This window comes from Petaurus breviceps, unplaced genomic scaffold, assembly GCF_028583685.1.
Source record: "Petaurus breviceps papuanus isolate PSGF00001 unplaced genomic scaffold, PetGlider_PUasm1.0 551, whole genome shotgun sequence".
Classification (NCBI taxonomy): domain Eukaryota; kingdom Metazoa; phylum Chordata; class Mammalia; order Diprotodontia; family Petauridae; genus Petaurus; species Petaurus breviceps.
Genome location: NW_027186372.1, coordinates 9,358,230 through 9,369,360, shown reverse-complemented (window position 1 = coordinate 9,369,360; position 11,131 = coordinate 9,358,230). Strand labels below are relative to the sequence as shown.

The following is an 11,131-nucleotide window of genomic DNA, read 5'->3' as shown; positions in this document are numbered from 1 at the left end:
TTTTTGCCTGGGCCACCCAGGGTCCCCATATCTTCGGCCCCTCTGAGGTACCACGCCTCCCAAGCCATGGGGTTCCCCTGTTCCCCTAGACACCAGGTTCCGCCGCCCTCGGGTACTGATCAAACCCCATTACATCCCATTAAGAACAATTCGCTTCCCCGTTTTCATTTCCCTTTATAACCCTGGACTAAGTAAATGCGTCTGGACCTGATTGAATTGTTAGCGCCTTTGGTCCCGCTCCAACGCCAGGGAGCGTCTCCAAACTCACTGCGCGGGCTGCGGCCGAAACTCTGGACAGAATTCATCCCACGCGGGTCCTGGCGCACTGACTGCGCGGCACCGCGCAGGTCGGGCACACAGTCCCTCTCTCTCTCTCTCTCTCTCCCTCTTTCTTCATGCTCCTGTTCCCCACTTACTCGTTCTCTCTCCTCCACAGTTCTTCTCGGCAGGGAAAGCCAGCAAAGGACCAGTCTGAGGCTGGGCGAACACATCGTGCGTGGGGACCGGGACAGTGGGTTCAGCGGGATGAGCAGGAGGTTGTTTAAGTGTCCTAGGGCTGCGCGCAGGCTGAGTGGTCCAGCATCCCCCCGAAAAGAAATAAAGGTTTCCGCTGCGCTCCCACTTGTCCGTGGGTCTGGCTGTCTGGGCCGGCATCCGCGGAAAAAGCGCGATGTCTGCAGCGCCCTGGGGCGCTGCGCACCTGCTTTTCCCTTCACCTCCAGAAGGAATAGCCGCTGCCTGGCTCTTGTAAGAATCCCGATTTTGGACGCTTGCTTTTGAGGGATTTTGCTGTTTTTGTTTTTACAGGTTGGTTTGTTGCTTTTTTTTTTTTTTTTTTTGCGCAAACGGGTAAAAATGAAAAACTAGAGAAAAAAATAGAAGACATTAAGAAGTCAGGCCTGCAACTGAAAATGTTTGTGGCCCCGGGCCCGAGATAGAACAGGGAGCGCCTCCTAATTGCGGCTTCGTTAGATTTCGACTTTCGGAGGCTGAGGCTCGAGCGCTAATATCCGCCGCCCATTATCCCGGCTAATAAATTTGACCTATTGTTCGTTTGTTAAAATGATGTCACCTTGGAACAGTCCCTAAGCTCCTATTTCCATGAATTAGCCCTTTATTGAAACCCAGGAGCCAATGAGAAGAGAGAGGCTTGTTGCTCACAGCCAATGGCAGTGGCGGGAGAGAAATTAGCAGCGGAAACTCCAGGTTCGGTTCAAGAAAGATGACACAGAGCCTGTCGGGCCCGCGCACTCTTGGCAAAGTTTCAGTGCGAGGAGAGGCGCCGGGCCCTTCATGGCTGCGCCATAACGGGGACCCAGCCGCCTCCCCGCCCAGCCCAGCCCAGCCCGCCCGCCCGCCCAGGATGGAGGCGCCCGCCAGCGCGCAGACCCCACATCCTCACGAGCCCATCAGCTTCGGCATAGACCAGATCCTCAACAGCCCGGACCAGGACAGCGCTCCCGCCCCCAGGGGCCCCGACGGCGCCAGCTACCTGGGGGGACCTGGGAGCCGGCCGGGAGCCACGTACCCGTCCCTGCCGGCCTCCTTCGCCGGCCTTGGCGCGCCCTTTGAGGACGCGGGATCTTACAGTGTCAACCTCAGCCTGGCACCCGCCGGAGTGATACGAGTTCCGGCGCACAGGCCGCTCCCAGGGGCCGTGCCGCCGCCACTGCCCAGTGCGCTGCCCGCCATGCCTGCGGTGCCTGCTGTGCCAAGCCTGGGCGGACTCAACTTTCCCTGGATGGAAAGCAGCCGTCGCTTTGTGAAAGATCGTTTCACAGGTGAGCCATCCAACAAGCTCCGCGGCCCGCCGCCGCGCCCCATTGCTCCCGGGGCCCTACCACTGCTTCGCTCCCCAGCCCAGGTGATGGGTGTGTTCCCAAGGTCAGGGCCTCGGTGTTTCTCGCCTTTCGTTCCCCACAAACCACTCACCTCGCAGCCCGCCGGCCCAGGTCGCTTCCCTGGGAAAAAGCCCCGAATAACGAGAATTGGAGAGGCCTCCAAACCCTGAGCCCCTAGAGACCCCCGCGGCGTCGGGGTGGGGTGGGGGATCTGGGCTCCTGGAGGGCTAGGCGGGGGCGGGGTTGCAGGAGGTGGTGTAGAGGAGGTTTGTCTCTGGCCCTAGTCGGGCCCCAGAGCTGTGGGAACAAACGAAACCAAATGAAATAACTAAGTGGTTTTCATCTGGAGGGGAGCATGAATCTGGGCCTGGCCAGTGGTCCCAGGGAGTCCCCCTACTCCTGTCCCCGATCAGGGTAAACCCAACCAGAGAAAGGTGGCCTTGGCCGGGGCTCCAACAAGTCCCATCTATCTCTATAGCAGCGGCCGCGCTCACTCCCTTCACGGTAACTCGGAGAATTGGACACCCCTACCAGAACCGGACGCCCCCGAAAAGGAAGAAGCCGCGCACATCTTTCTCACGGGTGCAGATCTGCGAGCTAGAAAAACGTTTCCATCGCCAGAAGTACCTGGCCTCTGCCGAGAGGGCGGCGCTCGCCAAGTCCCTCAAGATGACCGACGCACAGGTCAAGACCTGGTTCCAAAACAGGAGGACCAAGTGGCGGTGAGAGAAGCCAGCCCGGCCTGGAGCCGGTCCTAGACTCTGGCCTTATTCACTCCTCCCTCCCGCCTGCCTTTCGTCTCCCTCCTCCCAGTCTCTCTGGCTCTTTATCTCCCCTTGCCCATTTCCACCTCTTTATGTCGGTCCGACAGTGGCAAGCTTTTGCTCCCTATCACCTTGAATTGCCTTTATTCCTCTTCTCCTTCCTACTTTTCTTCCATTCTTGTTCCCTCTCTTAGGCTGCATTTTTGCGTTCCTCTCCTCTCCTCTTCTCATGTCTTTCCTTCTCTCCGCCTAGGTCCATCTCTGGGATTCCCGCTCTCATTTTTGTCCAGTTATTTTTCCTTGCTTTAGTTCCTTTTCCCGTTGCTTATCTCCTCTTTCTTCTCCCCCATGCTTCTCTTTTTCTATCTGTTCCCCTATTTTTCTAGTCTTTTCTCTGTGCTCTTCTCATTTTTGGTGGGGTTTTTGTTTTCGTTGTCTTTTAACTCTCTCTCTCTCTCTCTCTCTCTCTCTCTCTCTCTCTCTCTCTCTCTCTCTCTCTCTCTTTCTTTCTCTCTCCCTCTCCTCTCTTCTCCTCCCCCCATTTCCTTCTCCCTGGGATCCTCTCCAGCCTCCTTGCCCCACCTCGGTCCTCTTTTACCCGTCTCCCAGAGCATCTTACCAGCGTGGGTTGAGGGGGCTCTGATTTGGGTGGAAAGGGTTTCAGAGAAGTGGATTGAGGAATAAATCAGTAACAGGAGAGGTTTCTGAGAGACACTGAGGGAGGGACAGATCACTCAAAATATAAGTAGTGTTTCTAAAGCCAACAGATCATTTTCGGGCCGTTATTGTTACTGAATCGAAACTATCTTTGTTGTCTAAATAACAATAACGATACAACCGCAGCCCGGTGGAGAATCCTCCCTCGGGGAAAGCAAAATCATCGGAAAGCCTACGAACAAAACCAAAAAGAGGGCAGCAAAAGTTGGGGTAGGGGGTAGGGACTTCTCGGTGGGGTCGAGGAGGCCCAGATGTAGGAATCGGTTTCCCCGGGACGGGCTTCTGCGGCTTCCTTACAATTTTGCTTCCAGGGGCCAAGCAGGTTCCACTATCCGACCCCACCTCCTGTCCCCATCCAGCCCTGCCCCGCCTTCCTCCCTAATTTCGTAGCCAGAGGCCACCAGGTCCTTCTCCACAGAGCTGCCTACCCTAGCTTTGGCCATAAGCGGCCCTGGAGAAAATGCTTTAAATCGTGACCTCGGGATTAAGGGAAAGAAGACTCCTGGGTGAGAGAGAGGGCTGAGGGGTCGGGGCTGCGGAAGGGCATTGGGGTTCTCCTCGGGCCAAGGCCACGGAAAGGGAGTAAGTCGTTGCGGGTGTGTCCACCCCTTTCCCCTACCCCGTGCAGGCGGCAGACGGCGGAGGAGAGAGAGGCCGAGAGGCAGCAGGCAAGCCGGCTGATGCTGCAACTCCAGCATGACGCCTTCCAAAAGAGCCTCAATGACTCCATCCAGCCGGACCCGCTCTGTCTGCACAACTCGTCACTGTTTGCGCTGCAGAACCTGCAGCCCTGGGAGGAGGAAGGCACCAAGGTTCCCGCCGTCACCTCGCTGGTCTGAGCCGCGGCCGGACCGCCACACCCCGAGAGCGCTTCAGTCCCGGGTCCGGGCCTTGGGGCTAGGAACGGGCCCACAACCGCGGTCTCCCAGCGGGGCTGGGCCGGGCCGGGTCGGGCCAGGGTGAGGGGAGAGCGGGCAGGGGACGGGATGAGGGGCAAGGGCTGCCGCCCTCCCAAAGAGGCCGGCAAGCCGCAGGGCAGCTGGGACCGCGCCACCCGCCCCGGCCCGCTCCGTCCGCGGCCGCGCTCGCCCGGCAGGGCCCGGGGCGAGCGAGGGCTCCGCGCAGCAGCACAATCCGGGCCTTCCTTCCCTTCCCTCTGCCGGCTCCTCGCCCTTGCCCATGCCCCGGGCCCGACAAAGCGCCTTAGGTTTCACCTGCCCCGCTCCCCCCTGGGCGGGGCGCCTGTATAATACTTTGTACTTTTGCCCAAACGTGTAAATAAAAGTTTTCTTTAGGAATCGGCGCCCCGCGTCTGCTTCCCCCGGAGGAGGGAAGAGCTGGGGGTGGGGGAAGTCCGGTGCTGGGGGGAATGGGAGGTCAAGGCGACCCCAGATTTGGGGAGATAAAGGGGGCAGAGCCCTTCGCTTTTGTTCCGTTATTTTATTGAATTTTCGTCCATTTTATTTAATTAATTTTATTTAATAAAATTTAGCTATTTAATTTTACTTCACTTTATTTCATTTCGTTTCCTTTTCTTTTCCTGTTGTTCAGTTTTCCATAGTTCTGCTCCCCTCCTGGCTCGGGGCCTGGGGTGGGGGGAGAGGCGGTGAAGGCAGCGGGACCCCGCTGCCCAAGGGCTCTTCCGCCAGTTTCTTACATTTCAGCCTCCCGGGGACTAGAACCTTCGGTTTAGCGCTCGGACCCCGGGAGGACTCGGGGAAGGACATGAGCTCGCTTCTGGAGCCGCCACCGCAGCCCTCCCGGAGGATCCTGCCCCAGGTCAGTGAGTGCCCAGTGCCACCACCTCCCTCCCTCCCTCGAGCTCAGGCTCGGATGGGGTCAGAGGCTGGAGAGTCCCAAGTGTCCTCAGAGGCTACTAGAAAGAAAGAGACACCTAGGAGAAAATTTGGGGGAAAAGACTGTTGTAGATAGTGCAAGAACTTGCAGGCAGGCCTGGATCCTGAAGCTCTAAGGATGAGCACTGGGGAAGGAGCAAGGGAATGCTGTAGAGAGATTATATTTTAGGTTTAGGATGGTGCAGCTCTCCCCTGTAGACCCTAGGCCGAAAGGCAAGAAATTGGTGGTGGGATCGTGGTGTCCGAGGAGGAAGCAGCTTTTACCCATGGGATTTACACTCTGGTTCCGATGTGATTTAAGGGTGAGAGTCCCTGGATCTGCTCTTCGGAGTAGTTTCCCAGGCCGACACCGGTTATCTTTCCTCCTTCAGTATTTTGCAGTCTTAGATGGGTCTTGGAGAGGTGGGGTGAGACCACTGAATTAGATGGCTGAGAAGGACCTAGAGTACTTATGGAAGATTCTTGTATAAACATTGGTTAAAATGATTAGTCTGATCAGTTCTCTGTGTTAAGGCCCAACTCAGCTACTCTATCTGGAATTGGGAGCTGCAAGAATCCACTACCAAAACCTCACACACCCTCTCGTGTCACCTATCCCCCAAACGTGACCACGTCTGGGGAAGTGTGGAGAGGGCTCAGAGCATGGTGAGAGGTGGTCAGAGAGTCTAGTGTCTTTTCTCCTTTACCAATCTTGGCCTGGGAGTGGTCAGTGCCTCTCTGGCCTTTGTGCTCTTTGCTTCCAGGAGCAGACTCGAGGATGGCGGGAGAAAGCGTTCTCTCCTTTCTCAATTCCTCCCTCTCGCTTTATTCTTCCCTCCGGCTGGCCGCTTTAGGGAGGGAGGATCAGGCCGCGGTCATCGATTAACAAACAGAAAAGTAGCAGTTTCGCCTCCCAGGATCTCAAAGTGGCCAGTCTTCCGCAGGATCTCCGAATGTGGATGGATGTTAGATGTATGGTCGTGTTCCCAAAGTCCCAAACACTCTGGACGTGTAAGGAAGGCAGGGTAGAAGCGTGGGAAATCTACAGACCCTCCAGAATTATGTCTTCTTGCGCTTGGAGTTTGTTGCCGAACGAACGTCACAGACTTTCCTGAAGAACCTTCGCTAAACAGGTGGGGGAGATGGCCGGCTTCCGGAAAGGTCGCTGTAGTCACCATAGCTTAGGTTTTTTATTTGTTTCCCCTGAGAACGAAGGTTAGGTTCGTCTTTCAGAGCTGGGTGAACCAGAACTAGTCTCGGTTGACTAGCTATTGCTATTTTGTGTAGGACAGTTTCCGATGGTGTCCGAGGCCTGAGGGACCCCCTCCTTCTTACTTATTCCCTCTTAACAGTTGTGTTCCCTTTCCCCCCTCCCTTCTGTTCTCTATTTTCCTTCTCTTTTCCCCCTGCAACGCTTCTTATTTCTTCCCCTTTTTTTCTGGGCTCTCAGGGGTACTGCCTCCTAAAAGGTCTCTCCTGAAGACTCCGGCTAGAGGTCAGCCTCCTCCTGGGCCCTCTGGTGGTACCTCCCACTTCCTCAACCCTTCTCCTCTGGAAAACCGCTCCCCATTTCCGGGGTAGTCCGCATCTGGCTTCAACGCCGTGTTCTCGGGTGCTTGACTTTCGTTAGACCGGGGAAATTGGTGCAGCCTTCCTTCGGCATTCACGCTCTGGGCCCGTCCGGGGCGTGTCACTCTGAGCGTCCACCAGAGTTGGTTGAATGAAGTGGTTTGCACCTTTTCTCACTGGCACACCCTCTTCCAGGCTGATCACCAGAAATAAACTTCGGCGCCCCGAGCCGGACAGCGCTGTGCTCCACCCTCAGCCAGTCTCCAAGGACATTCATGATCTCCGATTAAAGTCAGGATTTAAAAAAAAAAAATCATCACACTCTAGATAGAAAAGGACAGAAAGGTCTTCGAGGTTTGTCATTAACGTCTCAAAACGATGGCTTTCCCCTGGCCCGCCCCCACTTCCCTAAAAAATTCCAAGTCCTCACCCTTCTGCCTCTGAGAACGAAGGCAATCGAAGCCAGGTCTCTAGAGCGGGTCGTCTTATTCAGACTGCATTTAGGGTCCAGTTGAATACCGTGTGGGGAGAGTGGGTCTGAGGGCTTAGTGTTTTATCCATCGTTTTTCTTGAGATGTTGATGTTTTCTTGACTTGTTTCCTCCCATTTTCTCTCTGAGCTGTGCGAGGTTCATTTCACTTATTCCCCTTTACTAACGACACTTTGGCCGTAAGTGAAATCTTCAGGAACCGAACCAAAGTAATGCGAAGTGGGCCGCAGCTCCATGCCAAGGTCAGTCCGGAGGCCTGCTCGAGTCTGGAGTCCCCAGAAGTCACCTGCTTCTTCTAGGAGCCAGACATTCGGGAGTCTGGGCACTCACCACTCTTTCCCTCCCTAATAGGGCTCTGCCTCAGGAAGGAAACAGGGACCGCGTTGGGTGCTTAAATCTCCCTCGCCCTAACTCTAATTCCTTGCTCGCCCTCCAACTCTAAAACCTGGAGCGAGAAACTCTTGAGGAGACGCGATGTCGACTTGTCATAACTGAAGCCCCCCCCCCCCCCATGGGAAGCTTTCCCCCAAAGTGGATTGCTCCGAAGTACGCCTAGAAAGTGGAGGTAGGGAAAGCTGAGTGGCGGGTCACTAGGAGGAAGCATTGGTGGTGAGAGAGCGGGAAGACAGGGAGAAAGATCGTGTGATTGCAATGACTCGAGAGCGGCGTTCAGCTCTGGGTTCCACGCTAAGAACCCTGATTTCAGCTCGTGAGAAGTGCAGGCTATTCGCCACTCGTTACCGCGATGTGTGGCACTGCTCTGGACCGGATGGAACCGGTTCTCCATCACTTCCCAAATCCTACCACTACACCCTGCTCACAGTCTCGTTGCAATTATTCCAGGGGCTGGTGACGCTTCGGGGGGAAATAGAGCTGCGCACACTCCCCCGGACTTTCCGCTCCTCCAGCTTCCGAGATCTGACAGCCCCCAATGGGATAGAAATGAAGCTGAGACGCGCTGGGCGACTACAGCCCAGCTTAGATTAGTGAGGGTTCTCGGAATTACGCGTCGATTCCCAGAGTGAAAGGGAGCAGCAGGCTAGACCCGGGCCCTGCTCAGAATTCCCGGGGCCGTGGTTTTTTTCCGTGTGCTCTAGGGTGCTCCTAGGTAGGAACTCAGAACAGAGGAGTGAGAAGTGAGCTATTTTCCTGGAGGGCCTCCATTTACCTAAGCCTTGAGTATAGCCAAAGGCGGTCTTCTTTGCTCTCTTCTCTTTCCTTCGCTAAGCACATATGGTGCAGGGAACGTGTATGTATGTTTTGGGAGGGAGAAGGCGGTGGCGATTCAGGGGCGAAGACTGTAGAGGGATACCTTAAGGGATGAACCTGTCTTCCCCCAGAGATTTTGGAGGACCTAGTATGCGACCTATGCTTGCCTCTCTTTCCTAGCTATTATAATCCTTGGTATGCCTTAGGACACAGACACAGACACACAGACACACACACACACACACACACACACACACACACACACACACACCTCCCAGGCCTGGAATTTACAGGAAAGAGAACTCGATCCGGCATAGCAAAGGCACCTGGACGAGATCTGCTCGAAATTAGGTGGACTGTGCCTAGGCAAATGGAAGCGTGTCAGGCAATGGCAGTCCTCAAGTGTCAGCCTCCTCCTCATCCCAAATCCCTATCCCACCAATTCTCCTCGGGAAATTCCCCGTCTTCTCCAAAGCCCTCTTGTAGCTCCCCGGAAGGAGGAGTTCCGGTAAAGGATACGACTGAGTGAGGTCCCATCAGAGCGCTCATGGAAGCAGCAGTAGGGACAATAGCATCAGCGAGTGGGGCCACTCCGGCCACTCCACGTACAGTGCGAACTGCTGCAAAAGCCAGTTTATTTGTGTGTGTCTTGTAGTTATCATTGGGGTGATGGCAGAAGAAGGAAGGAAGGAAGGATTCGAAATTCTGAGTGAGGGGAGAGAAACTGCTACAACTGATGAGCCCCTAGTCTATTCCCTTTCCTCCTATGCCTTCTTCCCGCTGAGTTTCTTAGTGAAGTTTCTCCACTCCCCTAAGGCCACCCCCATTTTACAGATGAAGAAAGTTGGGGCAGAGAAAAGCTCCAAGAGTTTTTCACAACCCATTTGCTCCTGGGAGCTGAGAGGCCCAAGTCCCCTGAGACGTTGCTTTGGACTCTAAGCCGTCTGCGACCCCAGCCCCGAGCAGGCACTACAGAGATCGCTCTGGAAGCTGCGGTTGGCCCGGAGGTGGGGGCATGAAGGCAAACGCTACCGTGCGCCCACCTGCTTCATGCCAGCTGCCCCGGCGGTGAGGAGCTACAGAAGCCTCGAGGAGGCTCCCCGAATCCGGTGTTCGCGCTGAGCTTGTAGGAAGGATTTTGCTTTCTTTCTATGGCCCCAAACACGCAAAGGAGAGGCAGCTCGATTCTACGTCCACCAAGTCCCTGGCCATGACTCCGTCTGCCTTGGCTTCCCGCTTTAAACCCTCGCATCCCGAAGGCCATTGAACAGGTCGGGCCTCGACGCGCCAACCGCACGTGCGGAGTTAACTGTCTCTGGCTTCCTGCTCCTTGATTCAGCCCTTATCCAACGTGGTAGCTCCGGGAGCTCCCGAAAGCACTCAGGGAGCTGTCCGGATTCTATCCGTTGTTTTTGGTTTGTTTGAAATTTCTCAGCAGAAAAATTTTCAAGCTGATCTTCCTCCGAGTCATTGTTTGGGAATGCTGCAGATTCGTTATTACCCAGTCGTTCTCGGGGCAGAAAAAAAGCTTCGTGGATTGTGCCTCTTTAAATAGCGGGGGACCCCAAGGAGGTGGGTACTAGAGAAACGAGTTAACTCTCCCCATCCACCCCTAGTTGCATGAGCCACTGGACTCTAATTTGGGGCTTCGGGAAAAGAAGCCAAGGAGCCTTTGGGACGACTTTGGAAGGAAGGACTGAAGGACCAGCAGAACTGGATGGAATATTAGAGGCTCTTAGGGCAACTGCTCGAACCCAGGGTGAAAATGTTTCTCCTAGAGCCACTTCGAAGGCTCGTTCAGTAAATTAAAATATGCTAGAGTGCTAATTGCTAGAAAGGCACAACGGAAGTAGTCGTTACTGGGAAAACAACCACCTAGGGTCTTCTCATTTCAGTCTTCTTAAAAAAAAAAGTCAAGGAATTTGCATGAAAACTTTCCGTAAAGGCATCGCCAGGTGGCAAATTTAACCACCAACGAAGATTGTTAATGCCATCCTGAACACAGCCTCCCCCAACCCACACATCACGTAGCATGTCCGGTGACCACAGCTCCAAGTAGAAATATGGTTATAATTTCTAGATGAACCGTTTTGTTTTGGGGGAATAAGTGATGCTGCATCCTGGCTTATTTCTCTTCTAAATATTTTGCGCTTTGTTCAAGACAGAATAGAACGCCCCTCATTTAGTTTCGTGTTTTTCTTAATTTAAAAAAAAATATCATCAAAATAGGGAAAATTGTTGTCTTATTAAAATCCTGAGGAGTCTAAACTAAGAGCATCCTAGAATCTCATCAGAACCAGAAAATAGGGGGAAAGAGCTAGGTTCTAGCAAGTCAATGTATCGGGCTGGGACGCTAAGGTTGAAAGTGTGGAGCAGAGAGGTCGGGACACTTATCCTGGAGTTCTGCAGCTTCAATTTCTTAGCCTCTAACCCCACTCCACCTCCCAAGGGCAGCTGTTAATATCTATAGATAGCTATACGTCTAAGCCAAAGGCAGAAGTACTTTTTCACTCGGACATTGGCAAAAAAAAGTATTAGCTGGGCAATAAGGAACACAGTGTATTTGTGTCTATCTGTGCCCTGGGGGGAGCTGGGAAAGAACACAGGACCTGGAGGTATTGCATCTGGGTTCCTGTCCAGCTCCATCCTCCACTTACTAGACGTGTGATCTTCAACCAATTACTTCAATATCTGAGCTTTGCTTTC

The 11,131-nt window shown here is 54.3% G+C and overlaps 1 protein-coding gene across 1 annotated transcript; it reads left to right on the top strand.

Annotated features, from left to right (window-relative positions):
* Positions 1-1,348: 1,348 nt before the first annotated feature.
* Positions 1,349-4,282, top strand: TLX3 (T cell leukemia homeobox 3). Its single transcript, XM_069102274.1, has 3 exons — positions 1,349-1,781; positions 2,320-2,563; positions 3,951-4,282. Exons 1-3 carry the CDS (start codon positions 1,364-1,366, stop codon positions 4,159-4,161), a joined length of 873 nt encoding a protein of 290 aa, XP_068958375.1. The 5' UTR covers positions 1,349-1,363; the 3' UTR covers positions 4,162-4,282.
* Positions 4,283-11,131: the final 6,849 nt, after the last annotated feature.